At 45.9% G+C, this 12682-nt stretch overlaps 1 protein-coding gene across 2 annotated transcripts in view; it reads left to right on the top strand.

The window, feature by feature from the left end:
• The first annotated feature begins 883 nt into the window (after window positions 1-883).
• Cfdp1 (craniofacial development protein 1) overlaps window positions 884-12682 on the top strand; it is a 97501-nt gene continuing 85702 nt past the window's right edge. For both annotated transcript variants that reach the window (XM_028892750.2, XM_028892749.2), the window contains exons 1-2: window positions 884-1097; window positions 10625-10742. In XM_028892750.2, the coding sequence (XP_028748583.1) occupies window positions 1034-1097; window positions 10625-10742 (182 nt within the window). In that variant the 5' untranslated portion in view covers window positions 884-1033. The remainder of the gene's footprint in view (window positions 1098-10624; window positions 10743-12682) is intronic.

The following is a 12682-nucleotide window of genomic DNA, read 5'->3' as shown; positions in this document are numbered from 1 at the left end:
CGTGTGTGTATGTGTGTCTACCATGGGCATGCCTGGTGTCCACTGAGGTCAGAACTCCAGGGTGGTTGTGAACCGTCGTGTAGTGGGTACTGAGAACCGAACCCAGGTCCTCTGCAAAAGCAGCAAGTACTCTTAACCTTTGAGCCATCTCTCTAATGCCCACAAAGCCACAGATTTAACTGATTTCCATCTTTCCCATTGCTTCGTCATGTACTATAAGTGTCAATTTAGCACTTCGTGCAGTGGCTTCAGTCACAGATGAGCGGATTTCCTCTCATCTTTAGTTGATTATCCGATTGTTGATTCATTAACATTGAACTCGCTACCAAAACCACTTGTAACTCAGGCCTGAAAACTTACTTAACAGGGAGATTTTCTCAGTAAGGCACATCGCAGTCTTCTTGAGCTTAGAATATTAGAGTTTCAGTAGTATTCTTGGGAGCCATTTTAGACTGCAAAATTATCCAGAAAAAACCCAAAATGCAGGGGGAAAGGCATTAAAACTGTGCTAAAAGACTCGATACTAGCGGTAAAGTTGAACCAAGAAGGCGGAGCTTCCGCCGTCTTCCCAGCTCAAGTAGCTGGGAATTGAGCACAGTGTCAACTCTTAGTTTTTACTTGCTGCGCATGTCCGGGAGTAACATTTTAATCATTAATTTAAGAGTTACCAAAAAACAGTTACCAAGTAAGCGATCTGAAAATAAAAAAGCCACGTATAAAGAGAGACAACTGTATTTCCGCAGGCAGGCCGTTCTCCAGCGAGGATGCACGGTAGAGCTGAAGACTACAAGTCCCAGCATGCATCGCTTCCGGGTGGCTCCGAAATCCCACCAGGGCTAGGAGAGTGTAAGATGATCGACCGCACCAGCCGGAAATGTCGTATTTGACCACGTGGCACCGCCTGCGCATGTGCGCACGCTTTCAGGGCTGCCCCAGCTGCTGGTCCAGCTCCTCTATGGTCTCGCCCTAGAGCTTTGCTCTTTGGGGGCAGTGGCCGCAGTCGTGTGGGTAGCAGGCCCCAAGTGACAGCAGCATGGAGGAATTCGATTCCGAAGACTTCTCCACGTCGGACGAGGATGAGGACTACGTGCCGTCGGGTGAGTGATAAGGCTTGGAGCGAGAGGAGGGTGGTTCCCACGCTTCACGCCTCACTCGAGGCTCTCCAGGTTCCTCAGGGCGTTGGCCTCATGGCCTCGAGTTCCCCGGGGCGCGTGGGTCCGGCGCCCCCGTCCTCAGGACCCAGGCCCACAGCCGGCCTGGGACGCGCGTGGGTCGGTTCTGCACAGCTGCTCTCCTGGGCCGCCGCCCCCTCGGAGCGCGGGAACTGGCGCGTGAAGCTGGCAGGCTGAGCGCACCGTCCCTCCGAAGCGTCCTGGAAGCCGACCCGGACAGGTTGGAGGTTGTTTTCGGGGAAGTGCCAGCTCCCTCCTCGTCCGAGACGGAGCTGTCTGCCTCTGGGCTCACAAGGGATCGGCTTGTTGGAAAGTTCATGTGATAATGTATTTTGTCTCTTTACAGTGGCTCCTCGTTGCCCACTTTTAAGAACTTTTTTAAAAAGTTTTATTTTTAAAGATTTGTTGTATGTCATGCATATCACTGTTTTTCCTGCATGCATGTCTGTGCGCCATGTGCATCCTTAGGGCTTTTAAAGGTCAGAAGAGGGCATCCAGATCCTCTGGGACTGGAGTTACAGGTGGTTGTGAGCTGCCATGTGTGTGCTGCCAACCGCGACCCCTGGCCCTCTGCCAGAGCAGCAAGTGCTCTTAATCGCTGAGCCGTCTCGCCAGCCCCTTATTACTATTTGTGTGTGTGTATGGCAGTGTGTTCAGGTGCCCAGAGAGACCAGAAGGCAATGTTGGATCCCCTGGAGCTGGAGTCACACTCAGTTGTGAACCACCCAACATGGATGCTAGGAACCAAAGTCAGGTCCACCGAAAGCGTAGCACACGCTCCTAATGGCGGCGTAGCTATCTTTTTTGGGGGTGGGGGTGGTGGGGGAGGGGGCACGTTAAGAAAACCAAGTTATGTGAGGTCAAGACAAATCTTTTTAAAATTTTTTATTCATTTATGTATATGGATGTTTTGCCCACATGCACATCTCTCTGTGCATTAAATGCATACCTGGTGTCTTCAGAGGCTAGAAGAGGACATGGGATCCCCTGGAAGTAGAGTTACAGATGATTGTGATCCTTTGAATGGGTGCTAGGAGTCAAAACTTGAGTCCTTTGAAAAAGCAGCCAGTGCTCTTAACCACTGAACCATCCTCTCCAGTCCAAGGTATCTTAATATGAAAAACTTATCTTGTACCTTGTCCTGGCTTAACCGTTTCCTTAAAGTTATTTATTCCAGTGTAGTTGCTTAGGGATTGTGAATAAGAAGGCTTGCTCTACATACAGCATGAGGCCTTGAGTTCCAAGCCCAACACCCATGTAAAAGCTGCAAGTAGCTTGTGGGTGCCTCTAACTGTGGCATTTTGAGTACTGACAGACACAATCCTGGGGTCTCACTGGCTTAGTGAGCTTCTGGTTCAGTGAGAAACACTGTCTCAAAAAATAAGGCGTGAAAAGACCCTAGAGGAAGACTGCACGGGTATCTTCCTTCAGCCATGGCACACACAGACACATACACACAGTCTCTCACACACGTGCCTCTTGGTCATTCTTACCCATCCAATCACGGAGTTACGTTGTGCCAGGTGTGGTAGTATAAGCCTATAATCCAGAAACTTGAGGGGCTCTGAGGCAGGAGGATTGCTATAAATTTGAAAATAGCCTGGTCAACATTGTGAATTCCAGGCCAGCCAAGATAATGTAATCAGACCCTGTCCTGGGGGAAGGGAGGGAGTCTGGGAAGATGCCTCAGTTGGTAAAATGCTTGCCTAGCAAACCAGAAGACCTGAATTCAGTTTCCAGAATTCATGTGATAAAAATGCCTGGTGTAAATGCTCAGCGCTTATATGATACCACCAGTGCTGGGAAGACACAGGGTGATGTCCTTCTGCAAGCCAATTAACCTAATTTGTGAGCTCCAGGCCAACAAGAGACCTTTTTCAAAAGAGGTGGACAGCTTTCTTAATGATATTCTAAGCCGGGCAGTGGTGGCACATGCCTTTAATCCCAACACTCGGGAGGCAGAGGCAGGCGGATCCCTGTGAGTTCGAGCCAGCCTGGTCTACAGAGCGAGATCCAGGAAAGGCGCAAAGCTACACAGAGAAAACCTGTCTCGAAAAACAAAAACAAAACAAAACAAAAAAGAATGATATTCTAGGTTGGCCTTTGCCCTCTACAGGAAGGCATACACATGAGTACCACTAGGGATGGGAGAATGCAGTAAAAATTCATATTTAATTTTTCAATTTCATATATGTGTCTGCATGTGCATGTACATGTTTGTGGTTCCTGAGGAGGCCGGAAGAGGATGTCAGATCTCCTGAACTTGGAGTTTCAAGTGTCATGGTGCTGGAAGTGGAATTCCAGGCCTTTCTGAAAGAACGGCAAGGGCTCTTAACCACTGAGCTGTCTCTTCAGCATCCTCCCTCTAAACGGTTTTTAAATTTATTTTAAAAAATTGTTTTTAATTTTTGTTTTTGTTTTTGAGACAAGGTTTCTCTGTGTGGTCCTGGTTGTCCTGGAACTCACAGAGACCTGCCTGCCTCTGCCTCCCGAGTGCTGGGATTAAAGGAGTGAGCCACCACTGCCTGGCCCACTTTTAGATTTTTTTTTTTTTTTTTTTTTTTTTGGTTTTTTGAGACAGGGTTTCTCTGCGTAGCTTTGCGCCTTTCCTGGAGCTCACTTGGTAGCCCAGGCTGGCCTCGAACTCACAGAGATCCGCCTGGCTCTGCCTCCCGAGTGCTGGGATTAAAGGCGTGCGCCACCACCACCCGGCATAGATTTTTAAATTGTATTTTATGTATGTGAGTGTTATGCCTGCATATCGCTTGTGTGCTGCTCGAAGGGGTCAGAAGGAACTGGAGTTAGAGATGGCTGTGAGCCACCACGTGAGTGCAAGAGTAAGAAGTGCTCTTAAGGCCAAGCCGTCTCTCCAGACCCCTCCCCAGCTTTAGAATCTAAAGCTTTTTTTTGTTCCTTTTATTTTATTTTACAATACCATTCAGTTCTACATATCAGCCATGGGTTCCCCTGTTCTCCCCCTCCCACCCCCTCCCACTCCCTCCCCTTACCCCCAGCCTACCCCCATTCCCACCTCCTCTAGGGCAAAGCTTCCCCCCCTCCCCCCAGGACTGCGATCAACCTGATAGACTCAGTCCAGGCAGGTCCAGTCCCTTCCTCCCAGACTGAGCCAAGCGTCCCTGCATAAGCTCCAGGTTTCAAACAGCCAACTCATGCAATGAGCACAGGCCTTGGTCCCACTGCCTAGTTGCCTCCCAAACAGATCAAGCCAATCAACTGTCTCACCTATTCAGAGGGCCTGATCCAGCTAGGGGCCCCTCAGCCTTTGGTTCATAGTTCATGAGTTTCCATTCATTTGGCTATTTTTTTTTCAATAATTGAGTAAAACTGAAATTTATTATAAGCCACAGTTGTCCTAGGGACCTCCATGCTATATATATAGCCTCCATGGTTCTATGGGTTGTGGTCTGATTGTTCTTTATTTTATATCTAGAATCCACTTATGAGTGAGTACATACCATGACTGTCTTTCTGGGTTTGGGTTACCTCACTCAGGATGATTTTTTCTAGTTCCATCCATTTGCCTGCAAATTTCATGCTTTCATTGTTGTTCTCTGCTGAGTAGTACTCCATTGTGTATATGTACCACATTTTTTCCATCCATTCTTCTGTTGACGGGCATCTAGGTTGTTTCCAGGTTCTGGCTATTACAAATAGTGCTGCTATGAACATAGCTGAGCATGTATCTTTGTGGTATGAATCAGCATTCCTTGGGTATAAAATCTAAAGCTTTTGTTGTATCTGGAAAGTTACCTGGCCAATTTCATGGCTGTCATTTCATTCTAGACTACCATCGTCCTTCACTAGGAGTGTTCAGAATTTTCTGACTTTTTCCTCATTCCACCTACCAACATTTACTCTTTCTTCACCCTCAGAAGCTGAGGAATAAAACCCAGGTTTCAAACAAGCAAGCCAAGTGCTATGCCTCCAAGCCATCCCCACCCCATCCTCTCTAACATTGTTCTTTTGCCGACAACCAGAGTGATCATTTTTGGAAATCAGTTTTCATCTCATTTTAATGAAAGTTATGCATACACATACTCAAACATAGTCGGATATTTCAGTCCATTTAAGGAAGCTGCTTTCCCCTTTTCTAACTTGGCTTTGCTACTTTCTTTCTTTCTTTCTTTTTTTTTTTTTCAAGACAGGGTTTAGCTGTGTAGCTTTGGAGGCTGTTCTGAAACTTGCTCTGTAGACCAGGCTGGCCTCAAACTCACAGAGTTCTGCATCCCAAGCACTGGGATTAAAGGTGTTCATCATCACCACGCGGCCTGCTAGCTTCTTTTGAGTTAAGTCATACATCGTGAGTTTCTTTTTAGCACCGTATCTCATTCCCCTGTCTCCAGCTTACATTCTTCAACCTCTCTTCAATTCCTTTTCTAAGGAATTACCCTCACCTGCCATTGTACCCGTTTTGATTAGATAAGTATTCCGTTTACCTTTTTGCTGATTGTGTGGCCACCTGGTCACAGCTGAGCCATGGGGTGTGCTGTGATTGCTTCAGCTAGACTACCTTTCTCTGGAATTAGTGGTTCCTGTTTTGTTTTACATGTGTTAGTGTGTGTGACCACAGTGTGCATGCAGGCGGTGGACAACGACATGGAATAGGGTGCTGTGTCCTCCACCACGTGGCTTCCAGGGACGGAGCTCAGGTGGTCAGGGCTGGTGGCAAGTGCTCTATCCACTGAGCCATCTTGCTGTTTCTCATTTTTAACTTAGTTGTCCACGCTGTGGCGTTTCAGACTTGCCAAAATCATCGCCCAGCATACTTGGATTCCTTGGGTTTTATCTTCGTCTCTTGGACGTTTATCTTTGCCTCAACCCTGCTTCATTTGGTGTGGTTTCTCTTTCTCTGCCTGTTGGAATTTTAAACCTTGGGTCTTCCGCCATCACGACCACTCTTTCAGGTCTGCTCTGTTCCTTTTCTGTGTTCCCGTGGTCCAACTGGCCTTGAAGTCCCTATGTAACTGGTTTAACTTTGAGTTCCTGACCCTCCTCCCTCCACCGATGCAGTAATTCTAGGTGTGGCCCCCGTGCCAGCCTCAGATTCACTCATTCTCGGTGTGTGCGGTCTTCTCTTTTGACATGTTCCACCAAAATGAGAAGAGAACATTTAATGGCTTCCTGAGGAAGGAGGCAAGGCAGAAACTTTGTTCTGAGACCTAGACTGTCTAAACGTTACCTCGGGCCTGTTTGATGATTGGTTGATAAGAGAAGCCTAGGCTGGGAGTAGTTTTCCATCAGAATTGTGAAAGTGTTGCTTGGCTTGCTGGGTCCCAGTGTCGCCAGCAAGTCTGTCGTGTGGTCTGGAGATGCAGCTCGGAGATGGAGGAGGGCTGGCCTGGCCTGGGCAGTATCTCGGGTCTGCTCCCCAGTGCTCGCTGTGGAGGATCTCTGTCTCCAAAGGACTTTCTCTTTGCCGCCATATTCCAGATGCTGGATTGTCACCAGTGTCCTCATACACGTTGGCATGACTTGGTTGGTAGTCAGTGGGCCTTCTAGAAACTTCTCCCCGGAAGTTTTTTCTGGAATCTTCATTGTTGTGTTGAGCCTGTATTAGGCCTTCTGCACGGTTGTAGTTACCGTGTTCTTCCCCGCCCGCTTGCCTCCACCCAGACAGGTCCCCCTGCAGCTCATGGCTTCAGTCTGCCCACAGATGCTGTGCCTGGATTTTGTCTGGAATCACACTGAATCTGTAGGTCAGTGTGAGGAGAATGGATCACAGTCTTCTCTACCAGTCTGTGACCACGCTCTCCTCTCTATGTAGGTCTTTTTTTTCCAGTTGTTTATTTATTGCTAGAACACAAGAACATAACACTTTGGGTTTTGGCATGCTAACCTTGCATTCTTCAAACTTGTTAAACCCATATATTAGTTCTGGAGGTTTTGTAGGTTCCATGGTATTTTCCAGGTAGATAACTAATTATGTCAAGGCTGAATAGGAAGCTTTAGTCTTTTTCTGATACTTTTGTATTTCTATTGCTTGACATATTGCGCTAGATACTCCCACTGTGGTGTTGAAGTAGGAATGATGAGAAGGGTCTTTCTTCTAGCTCTTGGCTATCTGTCTTTAAGGAGGCTGAGAGGACATGAGTGTTTCACTATTTAGAAAGAGGTTAACTATTCCCTGTTCAAGAATGCCTTTTGTGTGCACATGCCTTTAAAATAGTTGAATGATAACTCACTGCTAACCTAATCACACAGTGCTTCCAGGCGTGTGCTTTTGTACCATCCATTTTACAGATGAAAAGACTGAGGCTCAGAAAGCATAAGCAAATAGTTGAAAGTCACCAATCTAGATAGTAGCTGAGTGCTGGATGTGATGGCACATGCTTCTGATCCTAGCACTTAGGATGCAGAAGCAGGCAGGCAGACAGGCTCAGAGATGAATTTGAGGCTAGCCTGGTCTACATAGTGAGTTCCATATTAGCCAAAGGTACATAGTGAGACCCTGTCTTTTTTTTTTTTTTTTTTTTTTTTGGTTTTTTGAGACAGGGTTTCTCTGTGTAGCTTTGCACCTTTCCTGGAGCTCACTTGGTAGCCCAGGCTGGCCTGAAACTCACAGAGATCCGCCTGGCTCTGCCTCCCGAGTGCTGGGATTAAAGGCATGCGCCACCACCGCCCGGCCAGAGACCCTGCCTTAAAAAAAAAAAAAAAAAAAAAAAAAAGTGATGGTTGAGCTAGCTGAGTGGGAACCTAGGCAGTCTCCCTGTATTGCTCCTCACAGGCACCTTTCAAAGAGGTGCACTCTGGGAGGAGAGCAGCAGTTGGAGAAGGCCAACAGCATGTGCCCCAAAGCTCCTTCACTCTTTCCCTCCTGTTCCTGTGAGCCCAGGGAACTTGGAGCCCTGTCAGCCACCCCCACAGCAACAAGGTGAAAGGTGTGGAGAAAGAACGTTTGTCCCAGATGGCCGCAGAGGAGAGGTGTGAAGAATATATATGGCCGTGCTCCTCCGAACACTGTCCTCTTGTGGAAGGAGGAGATGAGGGGTGAGAAGTCAACCACGGACAGTGGAGGTGGGAAGGTGGCTTTGGAGAGAGAACCTGAGGACCCTTACCTGTACCATATTGTGGAATAAAAATCTTACGTTCAGTTTTAGGTCCAGCAAGACCCATTGCCTTCTTGAGAAGAGTCTATTGTGAAGAAGTAGGGTGTGTGTGCTGTTTGACGCCCAAGTGTGAGAACACACTTCCTTAATCTTAGCATTTGGGAGGTAAAGGTGGGAAGACCAGAAGTTCAAGGCCGTCTCAGCTGCACTGTGAGTTTGAGACCAGCCTGGGATACACATGACTGTCTCAATACAAAACAAAAACCCAAAACAGAAATACTGTTTGAAAGAAGGCAAATAGAAACATGTATTTTATTGTTATGGGACTTGTTGTTTCTATTGCATTCAGTTATCATCTTTGAATATTCCAAAACATTGATTTGTTCTCTGTGAATAACAGCAATTTTGGTCCATTTCATCAGTGCTTCTTTTCTGGCTGGTTTTGTGTCAACGTGGCACAAGCCAGAGTCATTTGGGAAGTGGGAACCTCAATTAGAAAATGCCCGACCAGATGGCCTGTTGGCAAGCCTGTGGCGCCTTTTCATGATTGATGGTTGATGTGGGTGGTCCTACCCCCAGGCTGGTGGTCCTGGGTGCTGTAAGAAAGCAGGCTGAGCAAGCTGTGGGGAGCAAGCCAGTAACAACCGCTTTTCCATGGCCTCTGCATCAGTTCCTGTCTCCAGGTACCTGCCCTGACTTCCTTCATGATGGACTGTAAACTATAAGGTGAAATAAACCCTTTCCTCTTCAGGTTGCTTTTGGTCATGATGTGTTGGTTTGGTTTGGTATTTTGTTTTTCGAGACAGGGTTTCTGTGTAATTGGTCATGGTTAATCACAGCAATAAAAACCCTAGGTAAGACAGCTTCTAAGGTGAATCAAAATATGCCTGTCAAAACCCAAGATGCCTACTCTGGGGTCTGGAGGGATGGCTCAATGATTAAAAAAGTGAGGTGCTCTTGCAGTGGACCCAAGTTTGGTTCCTAGCATCCACACTGGGTAGCTAAAAACCTCCTGTAACTCTAGCTCTGTACTGTACATACACCTGTACTCACGCATAGCTATGCTTATACATAGCTTTGTAAACACTTTTTTTTTTTTTTTTTTTTTTTGCTTTTCGAGACAGGGTTTCTCTGTGTAGCTTTGGAACCTGTCCTGGAAGTAGCTCTGTAGACCTGGCTGACCTTGAACTCACAGAGATCCTCTGCCTCCCAAGTGCTGAGATTAAAGGCGTGCACCACCACCACCACCACCACCACCACCACCACCACCACCACCACCACCACCACCACCACACACTCAGCTCCTTATATTGTTTTTATATTAGATACTCCTAGCCAGGATGAAAGTCCAGTCTGGCTTTCTTGCCCTCCACCTTCATGTCTGGAATCATAGGCATTGCTACCATGCTTTGGAGGTACCGGGTCTTAGAGCAAATCTGTCGCTTCTGAGTTTTGCTGTCTGTAGGTAGAGTGTTTCCCTTCCTGCCACCTGTTTTTTTTTTAAATGGGCAGGTGCTTTAGCACTGAGCTGCAGACCCAGCTCAGTCCATTTAATATGACCTGTTCTTGTTTTGTTTTGAGGCAGGGTCTCATTACAAAGCCCTGGCCAGCCTATGTGCTATATAGATTGGGCTGGCCTCAATTCAGGTGCATCACCCTACTTGGCCCTTATTACAACCTATTATTAACTAAGGCCCTGACTTTGTGGTGCAGCTGGGTGTTTTGATTCCACCTTTTCTTTTACTTGCCTGAAATGAACAAATTTTTTACTCCCACAAGGAAACCCTTTATAATGTAAATTATATAAAAATACCACTTGAATTTCAGTGATGTTCACTGCTATTGTAGTGATATTGATTCTGCATCATTCAATAAACAGAAATTTCTGTCTCCCATCCGCTTGCTTTCTCTTCCCCCCTCCTCTCTCTTTCTCTTTTCTAAGACAGGGTTTCTTTGTGTAGCCTTGGTTTACCTGGAATTCGCTCTATAGACCAGGCTGGCTTGGAACTCAGAAATCTACCTGCCTCTGCCACCAGAGTGCTGGGATTTAAAGGCGTGCATTGCTATGCCCAGCTCAGAAATATTTATCTTACAAGGGCTAAAGTTTTTGATTTGTTTTATTGTGACTGCTGTTTTAGGGGTTTTGTTTGTTTGTTTGTTTGTTTGTTTGTTTGCTTTTGTTTTTAAGACCAGATTTCATGTAGCCCAGGCTGGCTTCAACCTCATTGTGTAACCGAGAAAAGTTTGAACGTATGGTTCTCTTGCCTCCACCTCCCAAGTACTGAGCATCAGGTGTGCACGGCCATGCCTGGCTCGGACTCCGTTCTTCATGCTTTGTGAAAGTCTTCATCCCAGCCATCTGACCACCCTGTTACATGGTTTCAGGTGGAGAGTACAGTGAAGATGATGTCAATGAATTAGTGAAGGAAGACGAAGTGGATGGTGAAGAGCAGGCTGAGAAAACCAAAGGGAAAAGAAGGAAGGCTCAGAGCATTCCAGCCAGGTGATGCTGCCCTCAAGGCCTTTACATAAGAGTTATCTTCATTGCTGAGATTGCTCTCATGATAGATGTCTGTCTGTCTTTTCACGTTTAGTGTGTGTGTGTGTGTGTGTGTGTGTGTGTGTGCGCGCTGTAGCACAGGCTGGCCTAGCCTCCAGCTTCAGCCTCCTGGATTGTAGGGATGATAGGCATGAACCACTACACCTAGCATTATTGCCAGAGTTTTTTGATTTATGTTGTTGTTGGGTGTTTTTTATTTTTATTTATTTATTTATTTATTTTTTGTTTTGTTTTTCGAGACAGGGTTTCTCTGTAGTTTTGGTGCCTGTCCTGGATCTCGCTCTGTAGACCAGGCTAGCCTTGAACTCACAGAGATCTGCCTGGCTCTGCCTCCTGAGTGCTGGGATTAAAGGCGTGCACCACCACCACCACCACCACCACCACCACCACCACCACCACCTGGTTTAAATTTCTTTTATTTTGTTTTTTCAAGACAGTTTCTCTGTGTAACAGTCCTGCTGTCCTGGAACTTGCTTTGTAGACTTCGACATCTCTACTCAGCTATTGCCAAGGTTTTTAACACCTTTCCGTATGAAGGAGATTCATATTTGCTGATATTCTGAAATTAAAATCTTGGCCTTCAGCTGGGCAGTGGTGGCGCACGCCTTTAATCCCAGCACTTGGGAGGTAGAGGCAGTCAGATCTCTGTGAATTCGAGGCCAGCCTGGTCTACAAAGTGAGTTCCAGGATAGCCAGTGCTACATAGGTAAACCTTGTCTTGATAAACAAAAACAAAATGGGCTAGAGAGACGGCTCAGCAGTTAAGAGAGCTGGCTACTCTACCAGAGGACTGGAGTTCAATTCCTAGCACTCATATGGCAGCTCACAGCTGTCTCTAACTGCAGTTCCAAGGGATCTGACACATAGACACAACAGGCAAAACGCCAATGCACATAAACTAAAAATAAGTAAATTGTTTCCAAAAAAACTTGGCCTTTGCAAAAAATTTAAAAATTTTTAGGACTTTTAAAAATAACTGGGTAAAATAACGCACATAGTTAAAACAGTCCTCTGTTACTACAGGATTCATTTTCTGTTCTTAACCCAAAAAGCTTGTTACCTTAGTTACTGTCATACTCAGTGTGGGAGTATATTTCCTGCGCTCTTTATTTAAAAATAATACAACAGGTAGCACACTGCATACCACACTCACTCTTGCTCTCTCACTGTGTTGTCCAGGCTGGGCCATTCTTGAGCTTCTTGTTTCAGCCTTCTGAGCAGGACTGTAATTCCAGGGAGGCACCACCCTGACAATTCTCACTGAGTCCATTATGTTAAAGGACACCATGGCAGTCCTAGACATACCTTGTTCTTTCAGGGACTAGAGTGTCACACTTTATGAATAGGCCTGACTTGACTTAAGTATCTCGTTATTGAGGAGCAATTAGATTGTATGGTCTTTGTCACAGCAAAAGGCTTCAGAAAACATTCGCAGAACATGTTGTTATACTGGTACAAGGATTTTTGTAAGTCAGATTTGAAGGTGTAGAATTGTTTGATCTAAGGCTGTAAATTAAATTATTTTCAGTTGATTTTCCACAGGCCATGTTCTGAATTACAGTTCCATCCCAAAATAGGAAAATCACAGGTTATAACTCAGATAAAGGCATCTTCTGTAGGACTCTCTCTATCACTGTTGTTTCTGTCATGGATATCAAAGTTTATGAAAAGGAGAAAATGAACATTAAGTACTATATGATGTTTTCAAGGTCCAAATAGTATAACGTGGACTTTTGAAGTCTTAGGTCCAGTTCTCTTTTCTGTATTTGAACTTGTTTGTTTTGGAGGTGGCATGAAATTGCTATATTTTTTTAGAGTGTGTAGAAGAACATGATACAAGTAAATCTGAGAATGAGTAGACTTTGTTCTCCAAATGGAGTGGA

The sequence above is a fragment of the Peromyscus leucopus genome, chromosome 5, assembly GCF_004664715.2.
Source record: "Peromyscus leucopus breed LL Stock chromosome 5, UCI_PerLeu_2.1, whole genome shotgun sequence".
Classification (NCBI taxonomy): domain Eukaryota; kingdom Metazoa; phylum Chordata; class Mammalia; order Rodentia; family Cricetidae; genus Peromyscus; species Peromyscus leucopus.
This window is presented reverse-complemented; position numbering and strand designations above follow the sequence as displayed.